Consider the following 14,839-nt stretch of genomic DNA (forward strand, 5'->3'; position numbering starts at 1 on the left):
AGTGATCGTTCCAAAACACAATTACATGAAATGTCCATTTTGCAAAACAAACCACAGTGCACAAGTAGTATTTAATGTAACTTAAGACTGTAATTATTCTATTTTAAAAGTGATTCATTTAATGTAATGTTTTGATATCGTTTCAAGGCAGAGAACATGCACCTCCACTGTATATTTGTTCAACTAAACTCAGCAACAAAAAAAGAAACGTCCTTTTTTCAGGACCCTGTCTTTCAAAGATAATTTGTAAAAATCCAAATAACTTCACAGATCTTCATTGTAAAGGGTTTAAACACTGTTTCCCATGCTTGTTCAATGAACCATAAACAATTAATGAACATGCACCTGTGGAGCGGTCGTTAGGACACTAACAGCTAACAGACAGTAGGCAATTAAGGTCACAGTTATGAAAACTTAGGACACTAAATAGGCCTTTCTACTGACTATGAAACACACCAAACGAAAGATGCCCAGGGTCCCTGCTCATCTGTGTGAACGTGCCTTAGGCATGCTGCAAGGAGGCATGAGGACTGCAGATGTGGCCAGGGCAATTAATTACAATGTCCGTACTGTGAGAGGCCTAAGACAGCTCTACAGGGAGACAGGATGGACAGCTGATCGTCCTCGCAGTGGCAGACCACGTGTGACAACACCTGCACAGGATCGGTACGTTCGAACATCACACCCTCCGGGACAGGTGCAGGATGGCAACAACAACTGCCTGAGTTACACCAGGAACGCACAATCCCCCCATCAGTGCTCAGACTGTCCGCAAGCTCAGACTGTCCAGCTGAGAGAGACTGGACTGAGGGCTTGTAGGCCTGTTGTAAGGCAGGTCCTCACCAGACATCACTGGCAACAACGTCGCCTATGGGCACAAACCCACCATCACTGGACCAGACAGGACTGGCAAAAAGTGCTCTTCACTGACGAGTCGTGGTTTTGTCTCACCAGGTGTGATTGTCGGATTCGCGTTTATCGTCGAAGGAATGAGCATTACACCATACTCTGTACTCTGGAGCGGGATCGATTTGGAGGTGGAGGGTTCGTCGTGGTCTGGGGTTGTGTGTCACAGCATCATCGGGCTGAGCTTGTTGTCATTGCAGGCAATCTCAATGCTGTGCGTAACTGGGAAGACATCCTCCTCCCTTCCTGCAGGCTCATCCTGACATGACCCTCCAGCATGACAATGCCACCAGCCATACTGCTTGTTCTGTGCCTGATTTCCTGCAAGACAGGAATGTCAGTGTTCTGACATGGCCAGCGAGGAGCCCGAATCTCAATCCCTTTGAGAAACTCTGGGACCTGTTGGATCGGAGGGTGAGCGCTAGGGCCATTCCCCCCAGAAATGTCTGGGAACTTGCAGGTGCCTTGGTGGAAGAGTGGGGTAACATCTCACTGCAATAACTAGCAAATCTGGTGCAGTCCATGAGGAGGAGATGCACTGCAGTACTTAATGCAGCTGGTGGCCACACCAGATACTGACTGTTACTTTTGATTTTGACCCCCCCCCCTCCTTTGTTCAGGGACACAGTATTCAATTTCTGTTAGTCACATGTCTGTGGAACTTGTTTAGTTTATGTCTCAGTTGTTGAATCCTGTTCCAACAAATATTTACACTTGTTAAGTTTGCTGAAAATAAACGCATTTGACAATGAGAACCACAATGGGAATAAGTCCCAGACTTTATTGTGTGTTATCCTCAATGATTTTATTCATGTGCATGTATGGCTTTTTCAAGTTTTATGTGTGCTTGTTTTTGAACCTTTCTAGGGCAGGCATTCCGCTAGCGGAACCCCTCGACAACATTCTGCTGAAAAGACAGCGTGCGAAATTCAAAAATATTTTTGGGGAAATATGTAACTTTCACAAATTAACAAGTCCAATACAGCAAATGAAAGATAAACATCTTGTTAATCTACCCATTGTGTACGATTTCAAAAATGCTTTACAGCGAAAGCACAACATATGATTATGTTAGGTCATAGCCAAGTCAAAAAAACACACAGCCATTTATCCAGCCAAAGATAGGAGTCACAAAAAGCAGAAATATAGATCAAATGAATCACTAACCTTTGATCTTCATCAGATGACACTCATAGGACATCATGTTACACAATACATGTATGTTTTGTTCAATAATGTGCAGATTTATATCCAAAAATCTCAGTTTACATTGATGCGCTATGTGCAGTAACGTTTTGATTCCAAAACATCTGGTGATTTTGCAGAATTACTCATAATAAACATTGATAACAGATACAAGTGTTATTCACAGAATTAAAGATAGAATTCTCCTTAATGCAACCGCTGTGTCAGATTTCAAAAAAACTTTACGTAAAAAGCATAATCTGAGAACGGCGATCAGTGGCCAATCCAGCCAGAGAGCTAACTCTGTCGGGAGCGCGCATCATGAGCCTGAGACACTCTGCCAGACCACTGACTCAAACAGATCTCATGAGCCCCTCCTTTATAGCAGAAGCCTGAAACAAGTTTCTAAAGACGGTTGACATCTAGTGGAAGCCGTAGGAAGTGCAACTTGACTCCATAGACACTGTGTATTCGGTATGCCAAGCTTTGAAAAACTCAGATTTCCCACTTCCTGGTTAGATATTTCTCAGGTTTTCGCCTGCCATAAGAGTTCTGGTATACTCACAGACATCATTCAAACAGTTTTAGAAACTTCAGAATGTGTTCTATCCAATACTAATAATAATATGCATATATTAGCGTCTGGGACAGAGTAGGAGGCAGTTCACTCGGGGCACGCTATTCATCCAAAAGTGAAAATGCTGCCCCCTATCCCAAAAGAGTTAAAATAGTTTAATTAATCAACTAAACTGAAGACAGTGAGCGGACGTTTCTTTTTTTGCTGAGTTTATGTTGCCCTGATTAGGGATTTGAATTAGAGGCTCCACTGAGTAGCTACTGTGTATCCCGAATGGTACCCTATTCTCTATGTAGTTCGCTGCTTTTGACCAGAGCGCTATGAAGGTAGTGCACTATGTAGGGGACGGACTCAAGCAGAATGTGCAGATATTAAGTGTCCTGCTATTTCAACATTCTCTGTAGGTTTCTCAATATCTGTTACAGTTAATGTAATTTCTTCTTTGTTGCCAGCTGGAGAATACAAGTGTTCTTAGCAGCCAAATTCAGAGTTCTATATCTGTAGGTTGTTGGTCTTAAGTTATCTCTGTCTGGGCGCTACACTTGAGCTATTTCACTAAGGGTTAAACAATTTCTATGCTCTACATCAGAAATGATAGAAATTGATAAAGAAGAATTTGAGAGACAGGTTATTGGAGTATATAGAGGCAGTTGAGAGATGTCCTGACAGACTTACACTAGAGGCTGGTGTGACTGATAAGGTTTGTGATGGATGTCTGCCTGTCACTTGTACTATTCCTATGTCTGTCTGTCTCTCTGTCTGTGTCTGTGTCTCTCCTATGACCTTGGACTTGCTAGGGACTTTGGCACTGCCTAACCCCCCCCCATGCAGTCAAGCGTTAGAAACAGAGCAAGCAGGCTGCAGCGGTTCCATTCAAATGACCCTGAGTGCTAATCTCAGCGCGGAGGTGATGAATGCCACATGTCAGCTGGTGACGGGTTGTCCTCTGAACTCAGCGTCTCCAGTATCCCCTCAGCCCGGTGCTCCAGCCAGCAGCACCACGGGATGGGACCGGAATGATGTCTGGGCACGGCAAGGAAGGGCTGGCTGGCTGGTGTCCCGCCTGCTGATGACCTGAGTTGACAACAACACAGGGCTGCTCAGACTGGGGTGTTTATGAAGGGAGATGACCTTTCTAATGTGTGTGTGTGTGTGTGTGTGTGTGTGTGTGTGTGTGTGTGTGTGTGTGTGTGTGTGTGTGTGTGTGTGTGTGTGTGTGTGTGTGTGTGTGTGTGTGTGTGTGTGCGTTGCATGTGTTCTGTATCTGTTCTGGAAGGGGTGCTCTTGTCTGTCTGGGTTATGATTAGTGAGGGTTAGTGCATGTGTTTGGAAGTGCATTCACGTTAACCGGCGGAGAAAGGGAAGACACCTTGCACTATATATCACCATCTCCTCTGTGTGTGGCTAGATCACACCTGCTACACCATAACAATACCGTAACAGAGTTTCCAAAAGAGAGAAGCTAGCGCTCACCACGTTAACAGCTGAGGAGCTCTCTGCCAGTGGGCCCATGTCAGTATTACAGTTACACCATCTCCTGTGTCTCTGTGTGCAGTGGAGAGCTCCCCAGCTCACTTAATCACTTCTCCCATCTGGGTAAACACAATAGTATACACTTTTATTTCCACATGGACAGATGTTCACTAAAGCTGTTGTGTGGAGGACTTTTTTACTGAGAGTAATCCGTCTCCAGCTTTCTCCTTTCGATTCAATGCAGCGTACTATTCGGTGCAGGGGAGTTGAGAGGGCTCTGGAGATGTAGTAGAAGTTCCAGAGGACAGCGGGTCATTTGTCTGCACCCATTGGAGTGGAAAATGAACAGGACTTCCATCGTGGTGTCCTCTGGGACGTTCGGGATCCAAGTGCTGGATCAACTTTCCCGAGCTGCACGGAGAGAGAAGGCCCACCTTGAGGGAGAGAGATAGATTGTCTGTCAGATTCCCGCCCAGCTCAAGTCTTCTCTCACAACCTCTAATGGAGCCATTTTCATACCACACCAGATTAGCTGAAACTAATGGCAAGAGGAGAGGGATAAAGTTCTACTCTGTGTCCCAGACCTCCCATCCATCTGCCCTCACGCCCGCTGATCTCACACAGAAGCGCGCACACACACACTAATCCCCGGCAGCAATCTGCCATTAACGGCAGAGATGAGTCATTTGCGAGAGATTTCATTTCCAGATTGTTTAAAAACCATTACGATGAGTTCACATGACATTTGAAGCTACGTGTAATATTGGACTGTGGTGTGGCCAGAATGTTTCGTTTTTTTAAAGTGATCCTTTTTGTTTTAAAGAAGTTGTTCCTCTCCTTGTGTCGGCAGCCTGATTCAGCTGGGCTGTCCTCTACAGGTGGCCCTACAATACTCGAACACTAGGACTGGAGTCACGTTACAAGTCTTCCATTACCAGGGCCAGATCAGAGATGATAGCCGGTATCTGGCACGCAGGCTGTCTGCTCCCATGTTTCAGCCTCCTCTGTCTCTCTCTCCCCTCCCAGCCCCCACCTCTCAGACAGGCTATGAGGTTTATGATGGCTTATGATATTGTGCAGCATGGCAATTTACACCGAAACACTCTTCTTGCAAACTCAGGTTTCAACCACTTTCTGAGTGTGCCTTCCTTTAGTTCCCACGTTACAGCGGAACAGATAGCGTCCTTTTCCTGCTAGTCTTGCATCACCCACAGTCTGACGGGCACCTTTTAAATTTGACTTTTTTTTACACAGAATGAAAACGTCTATGGAAAGGCTCTTTGTGTGTCACGTTTGGGATGTGTATATTACATTTCTATACTATGAGTCACACCAAAACCATAATAACAGGCTGTGAAGGTCCGTATTGCATACAGAACAACTGACTCCAAACAACAGATTGGAGTAGCAGGCTCGCTCCACCACAGCTACTGTAGATGTTAGCTGGGTAGTGGGGGTGTCGGAGGTCTAGAGGTCTGGAGCGTGTTTTTATGAGCGGTTGAAGTTGCTCTAAGCATGGTATGGTACAACATTTGTTTTTGTCTGTGTGCTTGGATATGTTTGGCATGACTTTATGTGGAGGAAATATCATTTCCAGAAACAGTATTTTCAGAGTTTTGGCAAGCAAAAGACCGTTACTGTGAAGTTCCTGTGCCAGTTCTAGGATTGTGTTGCCCTGAACTGACTCCCAATAAAGGCTAATCGCTCGGTGGGTGAAACACTCTGTGGGCTACACGTGTTTCTCAATGTGTATATATGCTGCACTTTACGGCCACAGTGTTCATGACGACAGTGATTAAACCTATTTCTCTCTCTCTCTCTCACTCTCACTCTTGCTCTCTGGCTACTCTCTCTATTTCGCTCTCTATTTCTCTCTCTAGAGCTGCGATCTACTGGCACTGCCCACCACTTCTCCTTCCTGCTCAACTCAACAGACTACCGTATCCTGCGTATGGACGAGGACCACGACCGCATGTACGTGGGCAGCAAGGACTACATCCTGTCCTTGGACCTGCACGACATCAACAAGGAGCCGCTCATAGTAAGAGACGCCCCAAGCCACCATTGATCCTAGACCGGCTGTATAGTGATGCATTAAAACTAACCAGCTCTTTCCTTTCTCTCTCAGATTCACTGGCCTGTGGCTCCTCAGAGGAAGACAGAGTGTGTTTTGTCGGGGAAGGATACCAACGTAAGTACCGTGCTCTCTCAACCATCGTGACATTTGGGTTAGTTGGGCTGTTGACATCATTCATTCCTTATCCAACATTACCCTCCCATTACCCTCCCATTACCCCTTTGAATCATGCTAAAATGGCCGTTAGGGTGCGAAGGACTGTAGCTGGAGGCTAAAGCTCCTGTTTAACCACATCTGTTTCAGAGGTACCTTTACACACACACGCGCGCACACACACGTGCACACACATACACACGTGCACACACATACACACATACACACATGCACACACGCACACACACACACACACACACACGCACGCACGCACGCACGCACGCACACACGCGCACACACACGTGCACACACATACACACATACACACATGCACACACACACACACACACACACACACACACACACACACACACACACACACACAAGCCCCCCGTGGACCTGAGAGCACCATTTAAATCCATATCAAGGTCTGATCCTCCTCTGAATTCTCTGTTGATTTGTTCACACATGTCGACACCCCCACACACAGCCCTAAGGGGTGTATTTGGGCAGTGGCATGCAGGATGGGGTATGGTGGAGAGGTGAAGGGGGGTTTGGATAATAACCGTGCTCCCCTGCTGGTATTGAGAGAGCAGGCCTCTGTTTATCCTACTGGAATGTTCATTTAAACGTGCTCGCTGACCCACACATCTCACCGCCTTTGGTTACATAGTATGGGCCCCTGTGTGTGCATATGCATGTATGAGCTAGCGTGCATGTGTGCATGTGTGCGTGTGTGTGTGTTGTGCAGGCATATGTGAGAGAGGGGTGGAATTCCAACACCGTAATAATAAAATATTAAATTGGCTGTAGACATCTTGGCAAACCTGGCCCCTCTTTAGGGAATGACAGATGATGACAATTCAAAAGCAATTCAAAGGGGATGTCAGTTCAGGCAAGAGGTCAAAGGCAATCATGCACACCGCACTCTTGGGGGGAGCACAACTGTGGAATGAATAATGCACACACCTGTGCACACACACACACATGCGCACACACACAAACACACACACAATGAAATGAATTGACTGGTGTGCATCTGTCATGTTGTTTGGGTTAGCTATGCTAAAATGGCTTATCCCCTATTCTACACACATCTCATTGTGGATGGTTGGTACATCCTTTACTCCTGCAACAAGATGGACAGCATGCAGCACTCACAGAGATCGTATCTGCCCGGACTGGCCCTAGCTGTGTAACCCTGTATTACTGTGGCCAGCAAGGAGGCCTGGCTGGGGTTAAGGCAGGGGGCCTGGCTGGGGTTAAGGCAGGGGGCCTGGCTGGGGTTAAGGGGGCAGGGGGGCCTCGCTGGGGTTAAGGCAGGGGATCTGGCTGAGGTTAAGGCAGGGGGCCTGGCTGAGGTTAAGGCAGGGGGCCTGGCTGGTGTTAAGGCAAGGGGACTGGCTGGGGTTAAGGCAGGGGGACTGGCTGGGGTTAAGGCAGGGGGCCTGGCTGGTGTTAAGGCAGGGGGACTGGCTGGCGTTAAGGCAAGGGGACTGGCTGGGTTTAAGGTAAGGGGACTGGTTGGGGTAAAGGCAGGGGGACTGGCTGGGGTTAAGGCAGGGGGACTGGCTGGCGATAAGGCAAGGGGACTGGCTGGGGTTAAGGCATGGGGACTGGGTTTCCATACAGCTGGTAGGTGAGATTAGGGGCCTCAGATCGTAGAGGCACAGATCTGTTCTCATTACCAGCACCTCCAAGAAGGGGCCGCTGACCTGTCCTATTCTAAAGCCGGACTCTGTGTGTGTTTGTGTTCCAGCGTGCGTGTACAAGTGTGTGTGTGTGGGTCCAATAAAGAAAGCCAGCAGGGAGTAGTACTGCAGCCAAACACCAGACTCAGATCAATCAAAAATGGTAGCTGAGGGTGTTTGAGGTGGTTAGCTGAAGGTTATTAATCATCAATTTGACATTTTGTTTTTCTCAGAAGGCCTAAACGTCTCCTATTATTAACGTTTTTGGATTTTCTCTTTCAGGGGGAATGTGGGAACTTCATCCGTCTGATCGAGCCGTGGAACCGGACCCACCTATACGTGTGTGGAACAGGGGCCTACAACCCTGTCTGCACCTATGTGGACCGCGGACGCAGGTCCCAGGTAACCAGAGACCAGATGTATCTGACCATGGTGACACTGACCCCTGAACTCCCCCTCTTTCAGAGTCAGATCTGTCAATCAACCCACCTCGTCTGTCATTGTCACGGTCTGTTCCTTTCCGCCGCTCATTTTCTGCTCCCCTGTTCACATTGACTCGCTCTGTCCATGGTCTTGTGAACCCAGAGAAAGGCTTAATAGTGAGCTCTCCACAGATGTGTAACTCTCCTTTGTCCCGGGCACTTTGTGTCACACTGTTGTGGTGGATCCTGTTGGTGAGGCAGCTAACGTCCACCATAGGAAGCTAACTGCCAGCTATAGTACCGGTGGGAAGAGCATGTTGAAAGTGTGTCTAAAACAGCTGCTACTATTTCCCCCCTCTAGCGGCGGTCTCCTCTCCCCCCTCACCTGTTTATGTGTAGTGTTCTGGCCTGACTGGGAGGCTCTGAAAGCCCATCATTACTGATGGAGCCTCTCATCCATCACCGGCCTTGTAACTCACCCCCCCGTCCCCCCCCCCCGTCCCTCCATTCCTCCCTCTGTCCCTCATAGACCAGCAGACATCAGAGCTTCGGCAGCTGCCGTCCCCAGTGCACACTTACTGTTGCTATCCCGCCTGTTTAGTCTCAGCGTTTAATTGGAGGACTTGGGTTTCAATGTACAGGCCAGTCGCCCCCTTGTCATTCATCCGCTAGCTACGTCACTTGTACTGTAAAGGTTTTCCTTGGGTAAAATTAGAGCTGTAAACAGAAACCATTTGCTTTGGGAGTTCTCCCAGTGTTCGTTCCAAAGGCCTCGCACGTGTTGAGTCCTTAGACAGCTAACCAAGGTTTTCCAGATACGACCTACACATCGCCTTCTCTGAGATCACTCCCGCCATTGTCCTTTTTTCTCTCTGAGCTCCTTTTCACCTAAATGGGTCCACCTTTGTCTCGTTTGTCTTGTATATGTTGCTGAACCTTGTCCATGTGTGCACGTGCATGACATACCATGTTTTCTGCATGTATCTGGCAACCTAGATAGAGGCTGGTACTGATACTCATCCAGATTGATTTATGCACATGACATCATCACTGAACTCTCTGTTGAACTCTCTAGCGCGGTTTACTAGAGTTCTGATTTGTTACTTTTTTGGGATCTATTCTCTCACCTCTGTCAGTCTTTACATTCCTCATGGAGTCCAAATTAATTTCTTCTGTTGTGGTCATGTTTTTTTTTGTTTTTTTTTTACGGTTATGGGTCTTTCTTTGAGCTTTTTCTGTTCTGCTCCTGGTCAACTCTTCGGTTGAATTTTCACTGAATTTTCCATTGGTTTTGGGGTCTCCGGTTGGGTGCAGCCGATGGGACCGTCGTGGTAATCGCGTGGCACGTGTCCTCTTTTTTTAGGCCCACTACCTGCAGGCGGCCCAGTCTGGAGGGAGGACCAACCGGGCGGCAGATTTCACCACTACGGCAGGGCCTGTGGAGCCAAAGGTGGGCCGTGGGCCGAGGGGAGGCTACTGTAGAACCTGGTCCTGGGTCAGGTGCCCATTTGGGGTCTTAGAGGCCCTGTCCTATCATGTTCCTCCTGCTGAGATTCAAAATGGATGCAGCTGACTATGGTGTGGATGAAATAAGGTGTTAGAGATTTGGATTCAAGTGTTTATGATCACAGTTAAATAGTAGAGCGGTTTTATTCATAGGTTAAGTTGGTTAGTATAACAGAGTCCAGTACTTTACATTCACTAGCATCCAATATGACCTCAAAAGGCCTACTTTAAAAAAGGGATTTTACTGTACTTGGTCTATAATTCATCTTGGCTACTAGAATGTTGAGAGGTAGGCTACGTATTAATATTAGCCAAATCATTCAAAGGCATGCAATAAAAACATGTGTGGTGGAGGACAATGGCAAGATCCATTCCAATGAGTACCACAACAAGTCAGAGAAGATACACAACTTTGGCCATAAATATATACTGTCAAAAGTTTGCAATAAATGGACTCCTTACAAATTAGTAGAGATCCTGATTCACCCTGGTAGCTTGGAAAACAAATGAATGCTTTGTAAATGTACTGCCTTCATGTGTCATGGGAGCCATCCAGGGAGGGTATGTACTGAAGCTACGTCAAGTGGAACCATAGACACCAGGGTATAAGAACACAGTCCAACTATAGCATCCTAGCTTCAGTTCGAAACAGTCTGCAAACAGTCTTTTTTGGGGGGAGGGGGAAGTGTATTTGTCCAACTCGCCTTTTAGTCAAATATGTAATCCTGACGTGTGTAATGAGCATTTTTTGGCATGTGATAATTAATTGTCAGCTAAGTGAAAGCTTAGGCGCAAAAGGAAAGCGTTTACGTTTCATGTTTCTTGAAAGCCAATCTGTTTAGGTTTTCCATTACCGTGCCTAAATCACATGCTCTACATTCAATCACAAATGTTGAACTAATATAACATTATTATTACTACCAACCCTCAGTAGTACAGCAAGCTACTTGACACAATGTTGAGACAGATGCTAAAAATGTCCTCCTGGCTCGGAGACCTGAGCTATCCTCCACATCACTAACACTAGGAGCATGGTGGATGAGTTTTCTATCGCTCTCTGCATATTTTAGCTCAAGCACTCCATCACGCCGATAACCCGGCCTTGTACGCGTCGTACTCCCTTGCTCAGCGCTAATACGGGTGTGTGAGTGTGTGTTTTACATAGTTTCAAGTAATGCCTTTCTTGCAAGCTCTTTCCCAACAATGTAGTAAACAATGTCCGTAGTATTATAAAATAAAGGGAAGTAGAACTAAAACACACAAGAAATAGAAATAAGAAGGACAGGAGAATGTAAGTAAGCTATATACAGGGTCAGTTCCAATACCAATACCAAGGTGACTTGGCATCAGGATATATGATGAACAGAGTAGCAGCAGCATACAGGATATGCTGTCTGTCTGTCTGTCAGTCTGAGTTAGGTTTAGTGCGGGTGTGTGTGTGAAGAGTCAGTATGAATGTGTGGGCGTGTTAGGTGTGGGAGCCATTGAAGTGTGTGTGTGTGTGTGCGTGTGTGTGTGTGTGTGTGTGTGTGTGTGTGTGTGTGTGTGTGGGGAGCCATTGAAATGTGTGTGTGTGTGTGTGTGTGTGTGGGAGCCATTGAAATGTGTGTGTGTGTGTGTGTGTGTGTGTGTGTGTGTGTGTGTGTGTGTGTGTGTGCGTGCGTGTTATGTGTGGGAGCCATTGAAGGTGTGTGTGTGTTATGTGTGGGAGCCATTGAAGTGTGTGTGTGTGTGCGTGTGTGTGTGTGCGTGTTATGTGTGGGAGCCATTGAATTGTGTGTGTGTGCGTGTGCGTGTGCGTGTGTGTGCGTGTTATGTGTGGGAGCCATTGAAGTGTGTGTGTGTGTGTGCGTGTGCGTTATGTGTGGGAGCCATTGAAGTGTGTGTGTGTGTGTGTGTGTGTGTGTGTGTGTGTGTGTGTGTGTGTGTGTGTGTGTGTGTGTGTGTGTGTGTGTGTGTGTGTGTGTGTGTGTGTGTGTGCGCGTACCGCGTGCGTGTGCGCGTCTGTTTGAATGTGTAGGGTCCTGTGAGTGTGCATAGAGTCAGTGCAAAAATAGAAATTAAAGGGTCAATGCAGATAGTCCATGTAGCTATTTAGTTAGGTATTTAGTTAGCTATTTAGCAGTCTTATGGCTTGGGGATCGAAGCTCTTCAGGAGCCTGCTGGTGTCAGACGTGTTGCTCTGGCACCGCTTGTCATGTGGAAGCAGAGAGAACATCTGGATCAGTACAAAAACAGCATTTGAGAGACGTGCTCAGAAACCATTTGTGTACCAACCTCTAGTCTGCCCATCACTTCATGGTGTTGCCCTTACTGGTCTGCCAATGTATCGTCATCCATGTGTCAGTATCTCCCTCCACAGGACTACAGTATGTGAAAACTTGTAATACACAAATTCTATAAGGCCGGGATCAACTCTGCTCTGTGTTCTCAATGGAAATGACAGAATAATGAATGGTAGTTTATATATTTTATTGTTTATTGCAGGAATATATCTTCCGTTTGGAGCCGGGCAAGGTGGATTCGGGTAAAGGCAAATGTCCTTACGACCCTAAACTCAACAGCGTCTCAGCTTTGATCAGTAAGTTCCTGTTTATCTCCTTTCTCTCATCTGACTTGAATGTCTTTCTATGGAAACAAAAGGTTTGTTTTCCGTCAAGGTTTATTCCTCTCTTCCCCAAGGAATGTTTGGGGTCAGTCCAACCCTTGTGGAAGCTATTACTGCACCATTGGCTAGTCACACTCTGGAGCTTGTTAATTCAAATACTTCTGCCTCTTTTCATGTGCAGCTACCCTGTGGTGACGTTTAACTGTCCCATTGTCACATTATTGTCATAATCAAAAATAGTGTACTGCAAAGTTATTTGCTGGATTGAACATTCTTAATGGGTAAAGCATGCATCGGTATGTAAGGTCACATATCAGTAGGTGGTCTGGTGTTGTCAGCAGCTTAAAGGCAGGTGGTCAGACTTGGCAGTTGACCTCTTCCTCTCTGGCTTGACTCCACTGACCTCCCAGCCACCCAGAGTTGTGTGACACTACCCATGACCCCCCCCTCTGTGACCTCCTATGTCAGCCCCAGTGGTGGAAAAAGTACCCAATTGTCATACTTGAGTAAAAGTGAAGATATCTTAACAGAAAATGACTCAAGTAAAATTGAAAGTCACCCAGCAAAATACTACTTGAGTAAAAAATTTTTTTAAGTATTTGCTTTTAAATATGGTCAAGTATCAAAAGTAAAAGTATAAATCATTTCAAATTCCTTACATTAACACTTCTTCGGGATTGGTGTTCCCGTCCACGGGACGGTTGAGCTAACGTAGGCTAATGCAATTAGCATGTGGTTGTAAGTAACAAGAACATTTTCCAGGACACAGACTTATCACAGAAAGCTTACATTCTTGTTAATCTAACTGCACTGTCCAATTTACAGTAGCTATTACAGTGAAATAATATCATACTATTGTTTGAGGAGAGTGCCCAATTTTAAACATGAAAAGTTATTAATAAACAAATTAGGCACATTTGGGCAGTCTTGATACAACATTTTTAACAGAAATGCAATGGTTCATTGGATCAGTCTAAAACTTTGCACATACACTGATGCCATCTAGTGACCAAAATCTAAATTGCACCTGGGCTGGAATAACACGTTATGGCCTTTCTCTTGCATTTCAAAGATGATGGTACAAAAAAATTTGACCATTTTCCTGTCCTGCAAAGCCTTCAAAATGTAACGAGTACTTTTGGCTGTCAGGGAAAATGTATGGAGTAAAAAGTACATTACTTTCTTTAGGAATGTCGTCAAAAATATAAATGGTAAAGTACAGATACTCAAAAAACTACTTAAGTAGTACTTTACACCACTGAGTAAAAGTAAAGATACCTTTAATAGAAAGAAAATGACTTAAGTAAAAGTGAAAGTCACCCAGTAAAATACTACTTGAGTAATGGTCAAAAAGTATTTGGTTTTAAATATACTTAAGTATAATTTCAAATAGCTTATATTAAGCAAACCAGACAGTGCAATTTTATGTTTTATATTTTATTTACAGATAGGCAGGGGCACACTCCAATACTCAGACATGATATACAATTAAAGTATTAGTGTTTAGTGAGTCTACCAAATCAGAAGCAGTAGGTATGACCAGGGATGTTCTCTTGATGTTGTAAGTGTGTGAATCCTGACCTGCTAGGCATTCAAAATGTAATGAGTACTTTTGGGTGTCAGGGAAAATGTATGGAGTAAAAAGTAAATTATTTTTTTTAGGAATGTAGAGAAGTAAAAGTAACAGTTGACAAAAATCTTAATATTAAAGTACAGATACCCCCCAAACCCATTTAAATACTACTTTAAAGTATTTTTACTAAAGTACTTTACACCACCGGTCAGCCCACACCTAGAGCTGACCTGGGTGAAACTACCAAGCATCCACTTACTGCAGCAACTCAGCTATTACATAACCGACCTACAATGTGGCCAGAGTCATACTGTATCACACAAATTCAAACAAGGAATTCCTCTGTTATAGATTTCAATGTACCTCTCTTGACCCCAATATTTCTGTCGTGTTTGGTCGCTATGGTGAAGAGGTTCAATCTGATCCGATTGTAGAAGGAAAATGCTGTCTTGTCTTTAGGGAGGTCTGTCTACTCTCTAAACAGGTCCCATACTGGGGCAGCACCTGCTCACTCACACTCAGCCACAATCAACTGGGGGTGAGCATTTCCCAGGTCTCCACCCCACACTGTTAGCATGACCTGCGCCAATGACCACATCCTCACATCCTGCCCCAGGTCCCCAGTGTCTATCCTGGGATCTATCTCCTCTTTGTCCAGCCTGACCCTG

At 45.6% G+C, this 14,839-nt stretch overlaps 1 protein-coding gene across 4 annotated transcripts in view; it reads left to right on the plus strand.

Moving 5' to 3' along the window:
* sema3fa (sema domain, immunoglobulin domain (Ig), short basic domain, secreted, (semaphorin) 3Fa) overlaps window positions 1–14,839 on the plus strand; it is a 72,920-nt gene that overhangs the window by 44,725 nt on the left and 13,356 nt on the right. For 2 of the 4 annotated variants that reach the window (XM_024426598.1, XM_024426599.1), the window contains exons 3-7: window positions 6,022–6,182; window positions 6,270–6,332; window positions 8,345–8,464; window positions 9,848–9,934; window positions 12,478–12,571. In XM_024426598.1, the coding sequence (XP_024282366.1) occupies window positions 6,022–6,182; window positions 6,270–6,332; window positions 8,345–8,464; window positions 9,848–9,934; window positions 12,478–12,571 (525 nt within the window). The remainder of the gene's footprint in view (window positions 1–6,021; window positions 6,183–6,269; window positions 6,333–8,344; window positions 8,465–9,847; window positions 9,935–12,477; window positions 12,572–14,839) is intronic. The other 2 variants (XM_024426600.1, XM_024426601.1) reach the window with 1 other exon arrangement.

The sequence above is a fragment of the Oncorhynchus tshawytscha genome, linkage group LG07 (genome assembly GCF_018296145.1).
Source record: "Oncorhynchus tshawytscha isolate Ot180627B linkage group LG07, Otsh_v2.0, whole genome shotgun sequence".
Classification (NCBI taxonomy): domain Eukaryota; kingdom Metazoa; phylum Chordata; class Actinopteri; order Salmoniformes; family Salmonidae; genus Oncorhynchus; species Oncorhynchus tshawytscha.